General features: G+C 35.6%; 1 protein-coding gene across 1 annotated transcript in view; it reads right to left on the bottom strand.

Moving 5' to 3' along the window:
* PRKN (parkin RBR E3 ubiquitin protein ligase) overlaps positions 1-24,893 on the bottom strand; it is a gene marked incomplete at both ends in the record, with an annotated part of 562,188 nt that overhangs the window by 248,595 nt on the left and 288,700 nt on the right. Inside the window, 1 exon segment of the mRNA XM_079550324.1 lies at positions 19,485-19,621. Within this exon segment, the coding sequence (XP_079406450.1) occupies positions 19,485-19,621 (137 nt within the window).

Below are 24,893 nucleotides of genomic sequence, written 5' to 3'. Positions count from 1 at the left end.
GTATGCTTAATCCAGAAACTTAAGTTTTGGTACTATATATCCACTAAGAACCTCTGAATAAAAAATAGTATTTAAAAAGCCAATATAAAATCCTCCATAAATTCAGTACAGTGACCAGACACAATACAATTTCTCAGGGAAAAAAGAGTGGTAAAGTAACAGAAATAGTTCTATTTCCAGTTTATGCTCAGAGCAGTCTGAAGGTCTGATCCCACAAACAACAATGCAAGTTTTGAAGCAATTTCCTAAGAAACCTGAAATACATTTGAATAATGTTCTGCATATACAGGCACACAAAACCAAAATGCTCAGAAACCACTTTTAACACCTTTTTTTAAAAAAAAAAAAATAAAAAAATCAAAAGAATTCCCAGCAGTTAATTCTATTAGGATCACATATTTCACTGATGTTTCCATTTGTCATTAGCATTCTTTTTCAAAGTAAAAATACAAAATAGAACACTTATGAATAACTCAGACATTCAGATTCCTAACAGTTTTACTGCATTTGAAATTCAGCTTCATAGTCATGACATTAACAGTTGACATCCTGCTTTGTCAAACTGCACTGCCTCATGCGGCAGAATCTGTTACAACTGTACAGTATATGCTCTTAGAACAGACATCTGAAGTAACAAAAGACCTTTCCCAGACACCAAGGATTTTATGAACATTATCAGTAATGTAGCTGATTGCACTATTTGCAGAGAATACTCAGCCATTTACAGTGAAGAAACAGACAGATGCCGTGCTGACCGCTTCACAGAGCAGAGGACTATTAGAAACAGGGTTCTAATAGAGCTATTGTGTCCCATTTCACTTCTAATAACTGTTACCTCTTTGTGTCCTTCAGCAGGGTTTCCAGGATGCTAACCATCAGAGTTTAATAGCCATATAGATTCTCACTAGCCAGCAAAATTAGATGACAAAATAATTTTCTACCAGCTTTTCCTTGTGCTTGTATTTATCTCAAATCTAATTCTCACACTACCTAATGGCATTGCAGTTCTGCTTCTGTTCTTCGGCTATATTTAATGAGACATCAAGAAAATCTTCTAAGTCTTGCAATCTTATGCACTGCTTAAGTCATCTCCTCACACTTTTTTTTTTCCTGTATCTTATTTGCTGAACTTCTGGCTTTTAAAATCTTTCTTAGAGCCTTCTACAATGCATCTTTTTGTGGTTCCTGCCTTGATTTTTTTAACTATCCTTTTCACTTCTTGTAAGGATTCAAGCTTACTACAGTAAAGACAAATAAACCCATCTTTGAGCTAGGCTAGCAAACAAATCCCTGCTTTAAGTAAACCAGATAGCTCTTAAGTACAGGAAGCACGAAAAGAAATAATGAGACATGAGGTTAGCACGGAAAAGTGTCATTAAGAAGAAATACGATAAAAATAAGGAACAAAAATGAATGGCCAAATAAGGTAGAAGAAAAAGTGAATGAACACTTAAGTCTAAGCAAGATAACTGAATGGGCAGCTGCAGAGGAGCTATGGAGGAGGGAACAGTGAGGCCTGAGAGAACTCCGTAGCTTTAACCTTAAGTTGGAGTTTAAAAGTGGAGGGACAGCGGGTATCACCTATGTGGTAGCTTACCCAAAAATGGGGAAACCATCACTTCCACACAGTTATGGGAAAAGGAGTATGAAAAAAGGAGACAGCACCAACTTCATGCCTTTCTCCTTCAGCTGAGACTCAACTTCTGCTACAGGTTCTTCTATTGTCTGGAGTCCCCTGTACATATTTCCTTTAGAATTTCTTTCTTTTTTTTTAATCTCTAACGTTACCTTTATTCATCTTCTTATCTCTATGAGTTTTACATTACATTACAATAAAAAACATTTTTTTTTCCCCCAGAACATTAGCTTCCACAGTAAAAAAAACTACAAAAATGCAATTTAAAGAAATCATGAAATAAAGAGGCAGAAATTCCTGCAGTAACCAATCCACTGGCAGCGTATGCATGCTTTATGTTTGATGTTAAATTCTTTTAGTGTCTTACTAGCCAGTGGTTCATTTCTTATAATGTAACATAAAAATCATATTCAATCACTTCATTTGAAGTCACACAGAGCCAAAATATTATGGCTCTTTCAGGCATTTTTAAAATTTCAAACCCTAAAGTTATACCTATCTATACACCTATATGTCCGTGTGAATATAAAGACATGTGTTACATTTGTTTGTATATGCATATTAGTCATCATATACACCAATATTTATGTTTACATAAAAAGCATAACAGGAGATTGTAATGGATAAAGTAAACAGCAGCAAAACTAAGAGGAATCTATGAAAGTCATCCTAAATTGAAGAATTTCAGTTCAATTTCTAAATTGAAGAAGCAGTAAAATCCCATCATTCACCCTGTATTCTATATATTACAAATATATTTCTATAAAATGTTAAAAAGAGTTTTACAGATTTTATTCGGATTATTTTTCACATCCATCTGCTTGTAAAGGCACGCTCCCCTAGTACTGAGATTCAAATTGTAGAGAGCCCTGAGGGAGAGGAACAGGATAATTTTTTCAAAAACCTCTCAAATTATGCAAAGCAGATTTCCAGCATATAAAAACTGTTATGATCTAAAAGTCTGCTGTGAGCTAAAACTATGTGCCAATGGAAATCAAGGACTACTGCCTAAGAGTATATTTCCATTTTCATTCCTTAGATTTGCAAGATATCTCTAATCTGCAGAGCCCTAGCACTGAACACTGCCCAGGCCAACTCTACAAAGAATTTAATTTTAGCAGTGCTTCTGCATTTCCTGAAAGACCTAATATGAGCAAGCAAAAATGTTTCTCCTGCCATCTGTACTGAAGAGTGCAATTTGATACTGCCCAGAGGTTAGGAATTCTAAGGGAGCTCCTGTTAAATCGTGGTGGGACAAAGACAGGAGAACTGGACAAAGTTGCTACAGCAGCAAGTAGCCATACAGTTTACAAGTGAACATCTGAATATCTAATCCATGTGGCACCACACAATTTGATTTGCCTTTTTCAAGAATTCAAACCAACTGAGCAGGAGCAGAAATGAACCTGCAAATGGTGGTATTTGGGAGAAGTCACACATGAAAGTTTTTATCTATAGGCTAACAATATGTATTATAGTTAACTTTAATTCTATATGAACATAAGTTTAAAGTTTCTGTTTATCCACACGGAAATAGAACAAATGTTCTGGTAGTAAAACTTTCAACTCTGGTTTCAACAAAGTGAGATAAGGCTGTAAGAAAAGCAAGATAGCAAAGGATTGTTTTCTCAAGAAGTCTGAAAGATCTTACATCTCCCAAGGACAAGATGAAAACTCCTCTGTGGTCAATATGCAAAGCAATATTTTTGCATTGCAAAGCTACTTTTCTCTCACAACTTGGAAGGAAGAGAGAGGGGAATCTAAGTATGGGAAGATCCTAATCACAATTAAAGAGTGCAAAAAATCTGATTGAGAGAATTGTCTCTCAAGAATACGTGTTTAAACAAAAATAAATAATATACCATTCTTAAAAACGATTACTGTGGTTGTATTCATTTCCTGACTTCAGCTATAACAACTTCATCATTATATATACATACACAGTTGGGTGACTGGATTAAAACTACAGTGAGAAGACATTACTAACAGATTGAAAAACTCATGAAAGTTTAATTGATTTGTATCTTAACAATTGCCAGCGCAAAATTTAGATGATGTTAAATTTACCTCATTAAGTTAAATATTTTCTTAACATATACTTGTGCACTTGAATTGCATTAGTTTGCCATAATAAAATTTTTCCATGATAAAGTTAAATGATGTAAAGTAAAAGGGAAATGCAGATATTCATACACACATGAATCATGACAGCCACAGATCAGAAACATCAATCTTGAATAATCTCAGTACATTCAGTTCATTTTGTAAATACTCATGCCAGCAAAACAAGTTGAATCAGGACTACTTTTTGCAGGTGTAAATCATTACATACTGCTTGGGTTTGCCCAAAATTTCTGGGTTTAAGTCTCTGCCTACAGGCTGTCAGATCAGCAGTTTGCAAGTAGGTGGCTGAAATGAGCCAAGATTTCAGTATTACCTCTTTCAGATTTTTCCAGTACGTTAGCATACACTTTCTGGCTGCAAACAATACCATACTGTATATGTCACATTGTATGTACTATGCCTTAATTTCAGATGTAAAACTGCCTCCCAAAATAGAGCAAAGAGTGAACTAAAAAAGAATCTCATACCATGAGAACTGTGAGAAACTAGAGAAGATAGCAGACCATATTTTCAGGTTTCTTGGATATATCACAACATATGGTCGAAAGAACATTTTATGCTTACAACATTCTCAAAATAATGAATTGTCATTCATAAGACTCTTCCATGCTTCTCAATTCTAAGAATCAGATTTTATCTCATTTTTTTCTTTATTGCTGGCATAGATGCTATTGGAACATGTGGATTTAAGATGAGACAATTTATTAAAGAAAAAGTCTTTGCTTTCCTGGTCTCTATTTAATTAGTCAAGAAGCTCCTCACATACACATGGGTCCACCAAAGCCCAAGTTTTCAAAGTCTGGAGTACTGTGTTACTGGGCTGAGTTCATTATAATGAATTCCAGTGTTAAGATTAAAACCATTCTCTCCATTCCAGTTGCTTTTCAACTCCAAAATTCAAATGCGTACCTAATCTTCTAATGCTTGGGGAGAAGAATTTTAAACTTTGAATAATTTATCTTAAAATCTCAAATACCAAGATCCATCCGTCAACTGCTCCCATTATTTTCACTAGGAGAAGGGTAGCTAATTTCACATTTTAAATATATGTAACTTTATTAATTGTAGAATGATAAATATTGCTTTAGAACATTGAGACACTAAGTATTATAAGGATTTCCTCTAAAAAGAAGTTGAGACTTTCAGTTGCTTTCAAATATTTAACCTATGAGATTATATGGATTATATGATACTTTTAATTACCGTAATTGAAGCAGTAATCATCTTTGAGAAAACAACTTGGTTACACGTCAGTCTTGTTTTCTAGAGTAATGAAATTATGAGTACAAGATTTCTTATGTAGCATATAGTATCACTAGAGTTACCCTACTTTTCCTGTCTGCACAAAGTATTTATCAACACCTTATGGCAACTTTGAGAGATGCAGAGAAAGTGACTTTAACACACACACACACACACACACACTGCAGCTATAGGAGGATCATGGTAGACTTAGGAAATTCTCCTGGTGCAAGATGAGCAATGGCTGTCCTGAATTTCACGGTCATATTCTGTTGAACAGACCCACACTTCGTAAAGCATCTGGGGAATAAAATCAGCACACAGCCTGTCCATACTAGAAAAAAAATCCGTTCCCACAACAGATTTTACTTAACATCTATGCTTCATCAGTACAGCTAAAATGAAAGCAGAGGTTAAAGCATTTGAGGTTTATTTTAAACTTGGAACTTCCTATTTGAACTAAACCACACTGTCTTGTACATAGTTCCAGAGCATGAAATCTATCTGGTATCATATAATCTTTCATATCTACACACGCTGTGAATGCCTACTGTTATGCAAGCAAAATTAGAATAATACAAATGAAATAGGACTCTTTTTTTTTTTTTTTTTTTTCCAAATATCATTAGCAACCTGGATTTATACATCCAGCATTTAAACAGCAGTCTACTACAGAATGCTGCTAAACTGGGACATAGAATTAAAAGGAATGAAACAAGGTGGGAAAATGCTTTCATGAGCTTCATCCAGTACACATAATCCTACTATTATGCTTTCTGTACATTTAGATAGCCATACAGTTTGTGAGGGATTCCTTCTGAATACCAGAAGTGACATGCTTTTCAGGATAGGACGTATTTCCAATCATGCTGTAAAAATGCAGAGAAAATTGGTTTACTTAGATATAATAAAGCAGTTTAGTGAATTAGTCCAGCTTGATGACATTGATGCTATCTAGACAATTGATGCAAGTCCAAATGTAAGTACAAGCACTTGAGTAATAAGCAACTGGGTTAAACATGTGCTGTTAATTATGTAAGTCAGGAGGTGGTAAGGTGGTTGTGGATACTTCTCCAGATAAATCTGTTGAGATTTTTTCTCAAGCAATATTCTACATCTGTTTTAATAAAGAAAGCACTCAAAGTGCTAGCAATGTTTTGTATGTTCAGAAGTAATCTTAATTTGCCTTGTGGATAAATACACAATGTTGAGAAATTGATTCTTTTCATAATTCTTTTTTACTACATTTATTACGAAAATAATTCCACTTCTCTTTAAAAAGGGAAAACAAACTATTTGTAAAAACTCCTGAACTATTTTCTCATGAAAATTAAGTTTAGCTTTCTAAAAAAACTATTTATTGAGGAACATGTGTAACACTTAAGAAAAATAGTGAATACAGTCATACCAAGTAAATTCAGATTAGCTTTCATGATAGTTGATGGAAATTACTCTATAGATTCCTGAATAAATTGAGAGAGAAAAAAAAAGGAAGAGCACAAACTGATGGAGGTAGGAACATACACTAGTAAAAAAAATAACTCCTGTGGACTGACAGATACACTATTAAACAATAACTAATTTTAATTCTGACAGATATATATCAGACATTCAGTTCTCTTGCTAGTAACTAATTATGGTGAAAGTGATTAATTATTCATACAACTGAAAGAGAAAACTGTCACGTCCATTGCAAGGACACCAGGCAGTCTCTAACCTAAACTGTGATATGGTTTTTAATAACTACTGAATACAGCTACTCTGATTTATTTGTGGCCTCCAAACTCCACATTCAGAGTGTATCTACAAATATGGCTGCTTGAACTTCCTGATTTTCTTTGCATTGAGAAAAAAGATGGCTATTTTAAAGCACAATCAAGACTGAACCCTTAAGAGAAATACAGGAGCACCAGAGACCAAAGTAGACAAAACTCTGAATTTGCTAATATTTTACCATTCTCTTGATTATTATTATTATTATTTTTTAAAACCTCTGACATTCTCAAGCAAAACAGTTCTGTATGGAAAGTCATGAAATTCACACTACTTACCCCAGAGGCTAGAACAACTTCCTTCAAAAATAAATAATTAGGCAGATTTACAAAACGCTCATCATTTTCCCAAGTGACTGGAACGGCTCCAAGCGATTAAATACATAATTAGATAGTTTTTCTAAAATGCTTATTATTTACCTGAGAGTCTCACTGCAGACTCTCTGGTAAATACTGTCTCCCTGCTAGCAGTTATTACTAAAAACGCCTCCATAATTTCAGCCTTCCTCCAGCAATGATATAAACAGAGGATATTACCTGGGGCAATGGATCATGAAAAACAAAATCTGACTGTGCCAGGCTGCCTGTTTAACTGACAAGCTGAGCTTTGTTTGTACCTGGCATTGCACTTTTTCAACTTTCAAATGGAGTACGAAGAAAACAAAAGAACTTTTCAACTTTCTGGTACTTCAGTTTCTATTTTAGCTGGCCAGAAATCCTGCTGAAGTCTGTGCTTATGAGCGTTTATGTGCATGCATGGATATGGGAGAAAAGAATAAAAAAAATCTGTAATAGATATCAGGTGAAGATAATGAAAGATGCCAAAAAACCAAACATCCCTTCTGACACGGGATTTTTTTGTCCAGGCAGTTCCATTGGGCCAAAGCATCACAGAGGACTGAGTTTAATCTGCAACTGCCGCAATGACCTCTCTGGCCACTGGATATGCAGTCCACAGCAGAGATGCAACAAGTGACCGAGAATATTCCTGCTCACAACTCACTGTTCTACATAGAACACAGAGAGACATGGAAAAAAAGAAGGTCAGCCAATAGACCTAAGTGTCTCACCTATGTCCCAACTGCCCTTCTCTTAGTGATCACAGACAGTAAAACTGATCCTCAAAAGTGACCTCTTTACATTACTCCACCTCCAGAGTCAATTTCCCATGCTTTTTTATCTGCCCAGAGTCCTCACTGCTTTGTGGTCCTTACAGAACAGATCAAGAGTGAGTGGAATTTCAATTAGAGAAAAGAGGGCAGGAGGATACAGAAAGGCATGACAAGGTGAGAAAGAAAAAAAAAAAAAGACAAAAGGAGAAAAGAGCAGCAAGAAAAAAAGAGATGGAAAAGAATTAGAGAGTGAGACAGCAGCATTTGGTGATCACCAAATGAGGCAAAGACAGGCAGACAAAAAGGGAATTGGCAGAGCAAGAACAGAAAAAAGATTGATTCTCTAAAAAGAAGGAAAAAAGGAAAAAGAAATTATATTAACAGAAATAACGTAGAGTCATGATAGGCTTATTCTTGAATTAAAAAGGAGAAAGAACAAAAGCAAGGAAGTAAGGAAGCAATCAGGGGAGGAAGGAAGGAAATTGGAATAACTAAGCAGTGCACATTTGTTGTGCATACCTTTTTCCCAGTAAGATGTTTTATGCATTTCTAAACCCAGGTTTTTAACACCTTTAGCTAATGTTTTGTATTTGTCACACGTAAGATGAACACATAGTCACAAGTCAAAAACTCTCAGTGAGTGTGATAATTTCTTCAGAATTCTAACTTCATGGTAGGAGAATAAAATTCTGCTACAAGTACTTTGGCCATTCCAATAAAAATTGTAACATGAAAAGTATTCCTGAAGCACTGTCAAGTGTTTCATGCACTGTGAGCCACAAAGCTGAAGGTGGAGTAGCTGAGATGCGCACCAAATAACAACAAGTGCACACTTTGCCAGATCATTGCTTTTATAGAAAGCACCCCATTTTTTTATTTTTTTTTCCCTGAGGATTAGAAAAAGATATCTAGGGCAAAGAGAGGCAGAGAAAAAAAACATGCAGATGGGGCAATTTTGATAGTACACCAGAACCAGAATACCACTAGATTCTCTCAGCTTCAAAGAGCATTGCTCCCATAACAATCTGACTTCTATTACAAATAGATTGCACCTTGTTGTTTCAGTTTAGACATGTTGATGGCACGCACCGCAATAATAGTTCACGTATTATGTAACCTTAAGAATGTCCCTGTATTAGAGCTCATCATTTAGTGTTGAAATTTATCTATGAACATTTGCAATAAACTGTGTGTGAAAAAGCAACTGACAGGTAATGTTTGAACACTGTTTGAACTAAAACGGTTAGTGAAGGAGGCAACTAGTAAGGGCCTGGCAAGTTTCATTTCCTTGAACATTTCAGTAACAACAAAGTGATGAGAACATCTTCCACCTTCATTTTCAAGCCATTTAAAGAATATATAAATAAAATATAAATTCTACTATGATTCTTAACAAACTATGTATCTTTGCCTTTGATAACTTACCTTTTCTATGAATTGGATTGAATTAAATACTACAGAAGTTCCTTAGTAGGTGTCATTTATTCTCTCTAGCTCGCTATCCACTTAAGCTCTGCAAATGGCAATGGTGTCCTTACACTTACTAAAAGGGCAAATCATACAGCACTGCAGTAAATTCAGCAGTATTAAAATGTTCTGGCAGAAGCTATTGTTCTGTTACTTTTATTGAAAAAGTGAGGCTACTTTGTTTTTAGAATTAGAATAGAAATATAAATGTTCCTAAACTAGACCAAACTTAACAGGTATCAAAGGAATAAAAGCTACCTGTAAGCCTCAGGATAATTCCTTATAATAAAATACATTATTAAAACTCACTACCTGTTTAAATACATTTTTGTCTTAAAAATTCTTATTTTCAAATACATGACTCATCATACAGTTGGCAAATATGAATAAGCAACAGCTTGATAATTTAGTATCTTATTGTAATAGCCTGTGAATCTACAACCCAAACTTATTTGGATCACTGTTTCTGCGGTCTTCTCTAAACTACTTGTGCTCAGCACGAGTGCTTTGTTTACCTACTCTGTATAATGGCAGCTCTAAACCATCCAGCTAAAAACCCAACCACAGCAAATGGCCAGCAGATGGATTGCAATTACAATATGCGAAGACCGGTTCTTAAAATAGGCCTGCGGCACAAGGTTCTAAGTGATGCTACTGAACTATTGTATACCCAATACCCAGCTTGTTACATCATATCAGCTTGGAGAATGACACAGTGAAATGTGCAGGTGCTCAGATTTCGTTAACTTTTTATTTTTTAGCTAGTATGAAGGGGCGTGATAAAAGCATTTCAGATTGCATCTCAGTGGCATTTCATCAGTGCAAGTGACACTATGTGGTTCCATCCTATTCCAATTTACACAAAGTACTTCAGCTATGAGGAAGAGGCTTGCTCTCCGTGCTTACTCAATCCTTTTCCACTTTCTTAGGGAAGGAAACAAGACTACCCATTGACAACAGCTGAAATAATGGCTTTTGGAACATGAACAGAGATTCTCCAAGGACCAGAATGAGAACACTAAGTTATTGCATAAAGATCATTTAACTGTCAGCAGTTTTAGCCAACACTATGGTGGACTGTAGTTGAACTCAATATAGAATGAAAACCTCCTCTCTAAATGATAAACCTTATTCTCTTTCCCCCTATTTCTTTCTTTTCTTATAATATATCTCTGGAGAGAGAAAATATATTGAAAGGCAGTTTGAACCATGTTACTTTTTATAACCCTCACTTGCACCTACATTGTGCAATCATTTGGCACATCTGCTTTATCAAGAACAAATCTGATTAAGAGTTTTAATAAGGACTTACATCAATAAATTATAACAGATTGGTGATTAGTGGTATTATTTATATGCAATATTTTTTTGTACCCTTATAATGCTGATGTCTGCTTCAGAGGGATTAATTATTTTCATAATTTTGTCTAAGTAGTAATATAGAAAATGTCAAAAAGAAAATTAGATTTTCACTTTCCAGACACAGAAATTTAATTAAAGCCAACTCCTTGTTGAAGGGGAATGTTCTTAGCTGGTTCTGTGATGTGGCAGCAGCTCTACATGCTGCCATGTGGGAGACCAAAGTGACTAGGGGAATATTAATCACAAGGCTTCAGAGACTAAACACATGCTGAATGTGCTACAGTTAGTCCCAGCAGCTTATTTATGGAGTATATTATGTAGAAGACATCAATGATTCCTTACAAATGCAGCTGCTTTCAGAGTCCACTTCAGAGATGGTGCTACACTGAAAGAAGTCCTCTGCTCACACAGAAACCAATCTCTCAGGAAATCTGCAGTTATCCAGGCATGACAGGTCAGACTCTCCCCATGCTATTCTAAAAGCATAAGCTAAAATCCTCGATCATATTCCAGCTATAAAAATTAGCAACTTCTACAGTCTGTTGGACATTTTTAGAGCAAAAAAGATGTTTCCAGTCTGTGGAAGAACAGTCCACATGAAAACCACTAAAGTACTGCGATTAACAGCTAAATTCCCATCCATACCAAAATGTGAGAGAAGATGGAGGCATTATTACTTATCCTCCCTCTTTAAAGCTCTACTCTTTCATTCCTTGAATGGCTAACAACACTTTTTTTAATGTCTTTCAGTTCCGTCCCTTTAGACTCCACTTTTTGCTGTTCCCTGTATATCATCCCTTTTTTCTACTCACATTACCCACATTTTTCACAGAGTATCTTCCTCAGTGGCATTAATGCCCGTGGACTCAAATGTTAGCACTACTGCTAGGCCGTTTAGGACTTCAATTTGACCCAGCCATGAAGTAAGTTTTTGTTCAAAAGCCGATCCTTCTTTTCTAATATTGTTTTTCCACAGAAAATAGATTTCAAGAATATGCAGTCAAAATCATTTACTTTCTAAAATCCCAATCAGCATTTACAGAAGACGCATTAAAAAACAGTTTGAATTAAAAACCAATTCAAGGAGTAGGTTGTAAAGTTGATGACTAGCAACATACTACTATCCCTTGATAGATGGTAATTTTTCCTCAATTTGATGAAAGCTTAAAAGTAACTTGCCAACCACTACAGGCAGAAGCACTTCCAGTCAGAACAAGCATTCTTCGTTTCCAAAGTCAAAGCTCTCATGGACTCCAGCTTACGCAAAAAAGAACTTAGACTTCAGCTGGACATGTAATCACTTCCCCCCCCCCACACACACACACATTCTGCCACTGTTTCAGTACTGTCTATTTTACTTCGACAATGGATGTAGTTTTCTACAGGACAAAAAGTCTGCTTTGAAAGATCATTCTCAGTTGCCCTTAGAGTCAATTAATTTCTAAGCAAGACTTCTTTTAATTATGTTTTGCTTTTAAGACATACTAATCAGAGCAGACATATGCCCTGTCATCTCCATGTAATTTAAAAATTAAATAAATCACAACAAAAAATAGTAAAGAGATAAGGGAGAAAAACACCGATAGTAAGATATCTCACACTGAATTTAATTATAACAACTCACATTTTCTAAGGATCACGTGGTATGATTTCATTATAGTTATTCCCAGAGAAGAATTTAATGTTAGCATCAACTATATTAAGCGTCACTCATTCTAAAAATTTTGAGACTGTTTTGATACAGAGCTGGCAATCTGCAGCTATGGAAACATGGCAAATACTTAAGAGGACAAACCTCAAATATTGCTGCTTGAACTTCAGTCAGTACTGAAAATAGAAATGAAGGAGCTGCTGTGACTTTCTGAGCTCAAAAGACATAGTAGCTCTCATGCTTCTGCTAGTAAAGAATCACCAAAAAGTGCTTGGTACACTATAGGTTCATGGCTTTTTATGCTCATGGCAAGAGGCTAATGCAGATGACCATTAAAAGATCTTCAGGAAGCCACTGCAAATTCAATTGCCATCTGAGAATAAAAATCTGGTTTATCCACAGTTCTTTATTCCCTTCTCTAACTAACTTTGCACTGGAATATGGCTAGGTTAGTTCTACCCGCTAGACCTGGGTAGAAAGCAATCTAGCTGTATCATCCTATAAACTTTGGCAATTTTAAGAAATAATACAATAATACATGGAGGTGAATGATCTTGTCTTTGCAAGGCTCTCTCCACCAGGGTACTGCACAGATCTATGCCATTTTTTCTGCGCATAACGTTAGAGAAAAAAAATCATTTCTCATTCTAACATCTTCAAGAAAGAGTTTGGAGAGACTTAAAAGAAAGGAAACGAGAGGAATTTACATACTAGAGGTGAAAGAAAAACGATACATTCCTAGGAAAACCTCTGTAACAAAACTCACAGTTCCAATTTAAACTCAGTAAATGATCTCTTGTGTACTTTGTAGCTGCTGCATCACCCTTGCTTCTCTTCCCCTTTTGTCACACAGGTGGTAAGCCCAAAGGGACAGACATTGCCTCTTACTAAGAAATATGACTAACATTTAAGTCAATGCAGTATGTTCAAACTATCATAACACAAACAATAACGTGACTGAAATTATACCAACGGAAGAAGGGAAACCTCTCTGTAAAAGTGCAATGGAGTCATTTCAGGAATTTGTCTTAGATTAAAGCAACAGCACATCACTTCCAGGCAATACCACTTCTGTGAAAAGCCCCTCTATGATGATTCCCTTTCACCTTCAGAATTATTCCCCTACAGAAGGAATAAGCAACTTTCCCCTTAGGAGGATGCAAAAAGGACAGTGCGCACGCATACCCTCCTTAGACTAGAAAGTGGAGCTCAGTCAAATCCACGGGAAATTAATGACAGAAAGCATCCAGAAAATAGGTTAAAAAACCAACTAGGTCAGTTATTGCCAAATGTCCTGCCAAAGGACATGCTTGGGTATAACCCCTTAAGAGCACAAACACAGCACACAATTGCATATCTGCACTTTCCTTGTCATGAACAGTGCTGGAAAAAACACAATTAGAGCTGTTACACAAATGCACTGAAAACTGCTAGTTTATTAATTTCTAGGAGTGAAAGAAAACCTCTCCCAAGATGTACTGTAAAAAAAAACAAACAAAAATACATTTCTCTGGTCTCCTACACCTGCTTCTGTATGCTCAGATATTTCACACAAACAAGAAATTACAAAGCTGTAAGGGATTTAATTTAATTAAATTTAAGGAGCAGTTTTAAGAATTTCCAAGAGCTGCAAATGTGTCTGCTTTCAATCCTTTGTATTTCATTCCTATAGTAATAATAATAAATTGTCATTTCCTACATTGCTTTAAATACTTTTAAGCAGGATTACTGGAGAACAGATATTTCAGAAGTGATTCACATATTGAGGCCTCCATACCAGGTACACCTTGCTTCTTGCACTAACTGCTGCACTCATTCAGGCACCACTGTCTGCTTCCTCAGCACATCCTTGAGAAGGCTCTTCTCAGAGACCACTGACCTTCGCTTTAAAACCCCATGCATACATAAAACTTCCTAAACACATTAGAGATTTTGTTATTAATAAAAAAAGACTCAAACACTATTGGAGTGATCAAATCAAAATGAGTTACCCCTCTTTCCTTTTACTTGCAAATTTTGTTTAGGCTACCTGTTTATTCTTGCCTGTTCATTTTGGTTGCTAGGGTTTTAAAATATGATCTAGAGATACACCACTGCTTTCACATCCTCCGCAGGAATAAAAACATCCTATTACTATACAAATAGAATTCAATGGAGATAAAAAATTTAATCCTAAGACATGTCTCCTTAAACATTTGCCAGCAACTGTATTTCAGTGGAATATGGCTCCTTAAGCAGTTTGTTATGCTTTAAAGCTTTAGTCATTTTTATTAGCAGATAGCAATTTAATTTATATATTTATATATATGTGGTAAAACAAGATTTCTTCCAGATACAACAGCGTTTTACAGGCATCTAGAGATCTGAATCTTTTATCCAGATTCATTTAAAATACATCATGCATATGATTACTCATAAGAAATAAAGGGAGATATTTTTGCAAAGTGCCTACAGCAGTATTAAGCCTTGCCTTTCCTTGGCCTCACCAACTTTTCTTCTGCCAAAGATCTGTGAAGACCAAGACCCATAATGCCGTAATGCTATTTTAAAACTGAAATGGTGATCATAAGAATTATATGTTTAAATATGGTGACACACTGTATGCTTGTATACAATTCCTGCTTTGAGACTCTTTGCCCTGCACAGTAACTAAATAACCACAAATGATCTTCCATGCATATGCAAATCTGTCCCTCTAAGCACCTTATTAATTATTTCAAAGATACTTGGAGGTCACCACTCATGGAATAATTTCTATGCATGAAGCCTCATTAATACAAGACACCACACAGAGAGATGGGATAGATTTCTGTTGCCACTTAACAAGGGCAGAGAGAGTATTATCTGTAACGTTTACTTTTTTATTTTAATGACCAATGAAATACAGCCAGCTCGTATCCCTAAGTCCTTTCTCTGAGCAGATACATTGAGCTTGAACCATGGGGTTGCTGCTACAATTTTCTGAGCAGCTAATCCTATCAATGCACCAGAGCTACTGTGCTCAGAGCTGCAACCCTCCATGCTGGCTGTTCTCAGCTGGAGGAGTGCTGCCTGGCACTAGATTAGCAGCTAAGCACTAAGGAATTAATTTTGTTCTTCCCAAAAGTCTCAGCAATGACACGTTTTGTACAGGAATGACATACAACTATGGCATTATCAAGTTTGATAAATCATAGCTCATCAGATGAGATAGCCTTCTTTTGAGCACATACTACCGTCTGCTTAATTAAGCAGAATAAGAGAAAACAAATAAAAGGAAGGGTGCAATCAGACAAAATAAATGAACACAATGCCAAAATGCACCTTCTGGCTTATATGTGACAGGAAGCAAGATACTAAACCTACTTGAGAAGCAGTATTTATCTGAACTCCCTAGATCCTTACCAGTTCAAGTTACCATACACGTCATAACACTGATCTTGTCTGTCACAGTGACCCTCCATTATAGTTGCTGCTATTTATTTTTATTCTGTTGTGCGTGCAGCATTTTTGACTCCAGATTGATCCAACAGAAGATGGATCAGAATGAACAGAATATAAAAATCTCACTTTGATAATACATTCCTTTGATAAAAATCAAAACAGTGAGTCAAATGTTAATGGAAACTGCAGGCTATGTTCATTATGTTATCTCTCTATTTCAAAAATACTAGAATAAACACAACTAATTGGAAGTGCAAAAGATTTAGACTTAATTACAAAACCTCCTCTACAGTTCTATATGCCTTGCAGAAATGGGCTAAATTTAAAATAAATCAGTTCTTACATGAAAACTGAAATCATTTTTACAAAGCATAAATTTAAAGTACCATTATTTCCTGCTCAAGACACTATAAATACCACTCCACCACTAGCTTGTAATATATAAAATACACAAATTAATAGAGACAGAGCTTTTGATCCATCTGTGCAACCTGGTCACCAATTGCAACTCAAGCTTTGCTATAGTAAGTACGACTTTGTTTCGTATTTATATGCAGGCTCAAATCAACATCTAACCTTTCAATAAAGCTCAGATAAAATATATTTTTTGTTTTAAGCACTGTTAGAAGTAACACGTATTAAATCAACACTGCCACTGCTAGAAATAAGTCATTTCTTGGCATGCCCCATGGTATTCATTCCTGTCAAGAAGAATGAATTTTAGGCTCCACTGAGGTAATTAGAATAAGCTGTGTCAAACACTGCTTTATTTTCCTCATGTGTAAATATAAACTGCAAATTGCAGTTGCAAAAATGAAGATTGTGAACTCTAGATTGCAAAAATGCAATCTTCTACTATTCAGTATGAGTGCTACAGTAAGTAGAAAAGAAAAATCACAGGATACTGTACTAAATGTTTTTTAATTGAATTCACTGCTGATGAAAGCTGCTGAATGCAGAGCTATGGAGGAGGCTAAACTTCTTTATACCAAACAGTTAAGAGCAAAAGGATTGCTAAACAGTGAATTGTTCTTCACAGGTGTGATACAGCTCAGCCTTGTTTTTCTTGAATGACAAAAGGTAACTTAGTCATCAGTTCTTAACTCAACTACCACCTAATTCTAGAAACAACTAAGTATCTCGCATACCAGAAAGTCAGGTTAAAGGTGGCTGCAGAAACACAGCAGTAGAGTTATAACAGCACCAATCAGACTCTTCAGCCTGCCGTGCAGTCGGAAAGATAATGCTTAGAAATGTTTTTGTTAAATACAGAATTGATAATGCATTGAAGAGAACTGACAGAGGTAACAATGAATTTTTGGCTTAGATGATGTATAATTTGAAACTGTGGAATGCTCAGAGATTGTGACTGAGAACCTTTGCAACACAAAGCATGTCAGCACAATATAATAACAGTACTTCTTACAGATCATCAGGCTGACTCAGAGCAAGGAGGCACACCTGGACAGTATCAAAAACACTATGCAGAAACACTAGCAAGGGTCATGAAGTAGTATTTGCTTTGTCAGTCCACATCAGCCTATCAGCAATGTCAAAAATGTTGTCCAACATGCTGTACTGACACAACTACACTGCTTTTCCTTCAGTATCACAATTGATATGACTCAATTTTCATACTGTGCTGCACTCAGGGGCGTCTAAGATATGCACTTGATTGACCCAGGGCAGGGTCAAAATACATGAGCAGGCAGTTTTCAAAGAAACATTTTTATAGATGTGAAAAGAGACAAAACGTATGGCATTTCTGTTGTTCTTATTCCTACTATCACAGCTGCTACTACTAGAACTAGTACTACTACTTTATTGTATTTGGAAAACAGCATTTTGACTTGAGAAGTTCAGAAACACGAAGATTAGCAGTACTTCAGTATTCCCATTTTCAGCTGTTTTAATACAAAGCATAAGAAATGTGAGACTAGATATACAGCTGAGCCCTATCTCACTCAAACAGAAGTAGTCTGTACATTCTTTAGAGTCTCCCTTTCATAGTCCATTTCCATGCCTTCTTCATCCCACTAATATTGAAATGACATCCCTGAGCATTTCAACTCTCTTTTTGCATTGTCCACTCAACCCATACTTTGTATCTACTGCTCATTTCCCATAGTTCCCAATTTCAATACAGGTAAGGCGCAGAAAAGGTAAAAATCTCTGCTAATTTGTCTTCACTCTAAGAAAAATGACAGACGAAACAATCAAATTGAACAACTGGAGTTGAATGATACATGCAAAATTCCTACTATAATTATTATGCAGTATGACTAAAAAAAATGGATTATGGACAGAAGAGGTGGGAAGGACCATTAATTTAAAGTAACAGGTGCAAATGCAAACTGGAGGAAATGGCACTACCTGTGGTTGCAAAGAAGCCTACAGGAGAGGAAAAAGATAGGTTGTGGGCTGCACAATTGAGAGATTAATCTAAGGAGAACTGAAGAACAGAGAACTGATGAGTTATGGGGGAAAAAGGATGGATTCAATTCAACTAAAGCAATGAGGTAGATAGTTAATTTGTGTAGAAAATTGATGAAGTTTTGGAGAAGCAGGCACAAGAGATTAAGAGTACACACTAACTACACTTTACTACAGTAATGGTAAAGGAAAGAATGCTAAGTTCTCTTGTTCTTCTTTATACAACATTAATAATTTTATATGTAATTACAGTAGCAGAGCAAGGAGCATATGAGGGAGAAGTACAGTGAGACAAGTCAGGTGAACAGCTCGTAAAAGTAATTCTAGTGAAATGCGATTCAATGCTCACTGCAAGACTGCATCCAAAGTACTTAATAACAAATAATTTTAATGGTTCTTATTACTACATTGCCAATGTCCTTAAGGCATGTCTCGTCTGTGAGCAAACACTACTTTTCAGAAATGCTGACCATTTTTCTTTGAAGTAGTAGTTTGACTCTTTCTTGTCAACAAGAATCAAGCAACCAGGTAAAGCCAGTTTCTATTAGTGGAAATAATAAAGCTGGCTTTTCAGCTTTATTATTATTAGTGGAAAATGATTCTCATACCACTACACAGCACTTCAAATAAATATGCACATACGCAGATACAGCAACATGAAAAAAAAGTATTCTTCTTAAAAGCAAATTTTTTGAGAATTTTTAAGTTCACAAGTCAGTGTAATGGAATCAATTAGCCAAACATTTTCCAGACTTAGTGCCTTTGTCTCCTACTTATGTCAACTTTTGTTTCCTATGCAGGTAAAACAGAAAATCTACCACTTTCTCAGGGTGATCTACATTTCATTCAGCGTAGCAACAATTAGCAGCAATGACTTCACCAACAGGAAGGCTACTTAAAATTCCTACTGCAGTCCTTTTTTTATCAGCTCTTGAAGACAGGCAAAGAAACTTAACAACTTATTTCATTCAAAAGTGGAAATGTGGAGGTCAAGGATTTTTTTTTTAAATTTTTAACTAGAAGAATAATGCTGAACCTCAATTAGCACTTTATGGTTATAAAATACTGACACACACACACAAAAAATCTATTTAATCCTCCAGTTCATGTGCCCAGCAAGAACCACTTCAATATTCAAATACTTTCTCCATGACATGAAACAACTCCTAAACAATATAATTTCTGTAAGTATACTCAAAATCATATGAAATGAAACATGAAATAAAAACTACTTTAAAAAAAGAAAATCCACTGTAACTTACCTACACATGGGAGGGAGTAACCAAGATCTGGGTCATAGATGAACTGACGATCATTCAACATTGTCACACAGTACAAATGGAAACAATCTAGGCAAATGACATGGCGATGCATGCACTGGAACACAAGCACAGGACTCCTGTTAAAAACAGAACAATAAAAATGATAAACAAGTACTCTAAAATATAAATAACATGGATCAAAATCCACAAAAAGCTTCATAATAAATTTCTAACATATAAAATAATTTTTCAGCAGTGGTACACAAGACAAACAAGGACATAAATCCAGAATTTAGCTTGGCACATTACAACATTTTTATAAAGAGATTGCTTCTAACATGAAGGAGGTATATAGTACAGGATAAATTTTTATAGAAACTTGCAGCTTCACCAAAAACTGGAATCTGAAACAAGGAAAGTGCCTTAGAAACTGAAAACCTTTGTATGAGGTGAGGTAAGATCACATACGGTAAAATGTCAAACTTTGGAAGGTAAAACTCAATAGAAATTGTTACAAGAGAAATGTGACCAGCTAAGGAAGGCATAAAGAACTTTATGATAACCACGATGCCTCTTCAGTCTCTCAAATCAGAGACTAGAACTCTACAGGGAGATAATTCCTGCAGCAAGAATAAGCAAAATCATTCAGCTTCGGGAGATTTGATTCAACTGGGAACAACATTTTCAAACTTCAGTGCAACATACAAGCAACTATCTGCAGGCTAAGTAAGAAATTCCCACTATAATGAACATACTCAGTGATGCCTGGAGTCAGTCTTCAGCTGTCTCTGAAGTAAGCTGGTAAGCTGAATCAACTGCTGGGCCACACAGTCCGTATGGATGAAAAATCCACTGACAGTGATAGGAGCTCCAACACCCTCCACACATGCAGACACCTACGCAGAGATACCTAAATATGCATATCTCAAGCTTGACAGGATAGTGCTTGTGGGACTGCAGAGGACGAACACATGGGAACAGTGAGGACAAACAACTTAACTTGTGAGCTTGAGTGTATGCTACGACACCCCAGCAGTGGCCACAGCTCTCTAAAAATTTTTTTCAGAACCACTTCCATAGAAGGTGGGGAAAAAAAAAAAAAAAAGAGAAGATAGTAATATCACATGCACATGAAATGCTTCACCACTGCAGGCACAGTTTGCTATAAGTTAAGCTCAATTAACTTCTGATAGACACACTTTAACTGTCAATCCCAAAGTAATGACTATGACCCCTCTGATAAAGTCATGTGTTCTGTAAGTATTGTATAATACTGCTTATCTCTTCCTTGAGAAAATTATCAACCCCAAGCATCAATGATCAAAAAACAGAATAAGAGATGCATTAAGATGAAAAGTACAGTGAGATTCCCACATAAATGATGAAATATTATACTACTTTTATTTGCCTGTGGGCAAAAATGAATAAAAATAGGTTAAATGTTAAAGAGTTTGCTCAGAAATGAGTGAGGATTTCTCACATATTCACTTTACTCCATGAGGAAGTCATTAAAATGCATCAATACAGCAGAACTTACGATAAAATTATAAGAGTTAACAGTACTAGTATAACTTCTGTAAATCCTGCTATATGATGCTGTTAACAGTACTAGTATAACTTCTGTAAATCCTGCTATATGATGCTTTGGAAACCCATTGAAACCGGAAACAATCAAGCCCTCAATGTGGGAATACAACAGGAAAGCATAATCAATAATAATTTTAGATACTGTATATAAACATTTATTCATCCATGCTTTAGAGTATAGAATTCATGGCAGTGTGTGTTGGTGTATCTAAAAATATAACCTGTGTTCTAAGGATTTTGTTGAATAAAGCAGCTTAGAAGTGGAATTAAATAAAACCTACCCATCACTAATCCTTATTAGTTGCCCACTTGCTGTTCTGAATGTAACAAATAACAATTTTAATAAGACAGCTGTAAGGCAAAATGAGAAGCTGATCTGTATAATTTTAGCTCTGAATGGTCCCAAAATCATTAAAGAGAGAACTGGAGGAGCAGTTATCTTATCCTTACCGTGCAAAAGTCCCCATGGCTCACCAGTCAATGTAATCTTAAGAAAAACACCTCAGAGCTTTCTTCCAGAACCAGTCCAAGTTGCCTACAGCTGTAAAGACGCTCTCTCTTTTTCAGGGTTCATTTCTCAATTTTATTACTGCAGTATCTGTTTACACTTATGTGAAGCTCCCTGGATCTAAGGTTGCTACTCTCTGACCTTTCTTTTAGGACAGAAGACAATAATTTTCTTGTGAGGAGCAATTCACCAACAGTTAAGTATCATTAAAAGCCAGATCAGGAATGAACCTGGTGTTTTTTATATTTTCACCTAAACTTGTAGGAAACCAAGACTAATAGGACTCCATTATGCAAATAAGCCACTACCATCAGTTACTAACATAATTAACATAATTAATTTGTGATATCAATTTTGCTTCTTAATGAATTGCAATTGTTTGAAATCAAACAATACTCTCCACAAGGAGCTGAGCTCCTAAGGGAGAACTCCAATGTTTAAATGTGCTATCTTTTAACACTGCCAGATTTACAAACAATGCATAGAAATTATATACAAATCTGAGCGCTACACGTATCCTGAAACATAAAACTTTGCTTGCACAACTAAGACTGTTAATTTTGCAGCTTTTGGTATCTGTGTCATGAGACTTTCAGAAATCTGCATGCTGTGTAGATTTATCCAAATTAGTCTGGCATTAGAAGAGTCACTGCACTACAACATTTGAAGATTTTGTACCAAAAGAAAGCAAGTCTAGTTTAAAACAGATATAGAAGTTTTGAGGTCAGTAAATACTAAGTGTAGAGATTATATTCATAATACCCGAGCAAAGCTAGTAAATACTCACTTAGAATAGCCTCAAGAGTTATTAATAGAAGCCTTACTTGAACTAAACGCAGTTTATCTTAGAAAGGAATATGGTAAAAGTAAAAAAATTTGCCATACAGTGTAACAAGAGCTTTTGCTCAATCTAACATAACAGTCTAGTAATGTACCTCTGATGTATGTTTTAAAACATGTTTCATAGCTTCCATTTACATAATGTGTTGGGCTAAATGAGAGTTCTTATCATATATTATTAGAGAGTAATATAAAAGAAAAATGCTTCTCACAGCAAGGGATAAATTGGCCCTTTTTGTTCACCAATTAGGAAAGTAACCACTTTTAAAAATTGAAAATCCACCATTACAATGAATCACAGAAATCCTCCATAATATGTCACTCACTCCTCTGTGCTCTGATACCTTTTCATTAGAATTTTATCAGCATGAATTTGCTTAAATCAAAAAGAGGAGAGAACCTAAATGTTTCTGCTTCATGCTATTACTGTCACATAACTGTGGCACAACTACGGCACAGTCGGAAGCCCTGTCTGGTCTGTACGCTCTTTCCTCCTTCCCCTAAGTGAGAAGCAGCAAGGCACAGATAATTCTCAGATACACTACAACAGTGCTCTGGCTAAATAAAGATATGAAGACTTGATCTTGTTTAGATAAGAATCCCACTGGGAAATCAATTGCACTGGTATATCCCAAAATCTCACAGCTGTTGTTAATGTACTGAGCATGAGTCTGGTGACTACAAACATGAGGGACTACTTACCATCAGGAATGGCTTGCAGGTATAGCAGTGCATTAATTGATGCATCCTTCAATGCCTATTTAAGAACAACCTGGTAGGCATCTGTCCCTCACTTGGTCTTTATCCTTCAGATTTTGAAAAAAGCGTGGCTGGGTGAAGGTTAAACAGTGTACCACATACATCAGTCTATTATTTTTTAGAAAATATGAGTAGCTGTGGTCTGAAGCACTCTGAAGTGAGGAATATATTTCAGTCTGTATAAATCTGTGAAATGCATTTTGGACAAATCTGTGAAACCCCCTTGAGGTCATTTCTAGGTGACAGCTGGATTTTTCTCACCTCAATCTCAAAATCTTAACCAAAAAATAATCAAAAACCTTAGAGATGTCTATAAGGCTGCCTTGGTGGGATTACAGTGAATGAAACAAAAATAGGATTCATTTCTGTGCAGTAAATAAATCTGAATGCACACTGTTATATCTCAGCCTTTAACCCCACCTCTGAGTGCTATATTTATCATAACACACTCGCGCATTTCTAATACATTTTTCTGTGTTGGCAATCTTCCTGTACTTCAGAAAGCTTTCTATATAAGTACCATTTTCATTTATAAATGGATCTCTGTGCTATTCCAAAATGAATCTTTGTTAACTTACAGGTCAGATCAATAAGCACCATTAAAAAAAAAAAAAAAATTAATCACTGAATAAAATGTGTAAAAAGGGGAAATATGGGAAATGCAAACTTAAACTACATAGACACTACAGGCACTCTCATACTCCATAAACAATCAAAATAATTAAACACAAATACTACCCTTGAGTAGCACTCAACAGAACAAAATTACAATGCCTAAATAAGCTGCTTCATTCATCCATCACATGTGTAGAAAGGGTACAGTTCTCCAAATCATACAAAGCTAGTAGAACATCTGGTTTTCCCTTCTATTGCACACAGTTCACGGTCCTATTCAAAACTATTGAAAGAATCGCTTCCTGTTTATCATGCTTTTTGTGTGTGGTTTTCCCACTATGAAAAATACTTTCAAGCACTTCCAGTTAGAGTAGATCATTAAATCCCATTAGAAACACGCTACTATTTATATAGAAGTATAAATACAGGAAAATAGAAAATTAGTGCAGTGATTTCTGTTTTAAAACTGAGGTGGTTTGGCAGAAAGAACAGCAACTAGTTCTGCCTTTTAATGAGAAATATGCTATTATATGTGAATACAAGAAGTGACACAGCAACTGCAGACCAAACTTGCAAGTAACAATGCAACCCCTAAATATTGTGACAAGTACAAGGCATTTGAAACAGGTATCAAGATCTTATAAGAGAAAAGAGACAATAATAAAGAGCACTGCAGAGAAAAACCCATCTTCCATAGATTTCTTAGAACCACTAAAATACAGTCCTGCTTTTCCTTTCCTCATCGATGTAAAAATGGTGTTTTTTTTTTTAAATATAGACTATGTCTATTAAATAAAACAGTACATATAAGAATAGTATTATATATATATATATAAATATATATATATATATATATATAAAATCCATTAAAACAGCAAAAACATACTGGTTACATACTGGTTTTGTGTCTTCGATAGCTCGCCACAACACAGAGGTCATACAGTGTAGGTTACGAACAGCGTGAGACATCACTGCATGTGGTCAGATTTTCTGGCTGTGCTTTATAAAAATGTATTCTGATCCACAGCTGTTAACTTTAAGGGGGCACTGGCAGAAGAAATCTGACCTACTGCCTCTTTTCTTATGCTATATATTTTTCT

The sequence above is a fragment of the Tetrao urogallus genome, assembly GCF_951394365.1.
Source record: "Tetrao urogallus genome assembly, chromosome: 2".
Classification (NCBI taxonomy): domain Eukaryota; kingdom Metazoa; phylum Chordata; class Aves; order Galliformes; family Phasianidae; genus Tetrao; species Tetrao urogallus.
The sequence above is the reverse complement of the archived record's forward strand: the minus strand, read 5'-3'. Positions and strand labels throughout refer to the sequence as shown.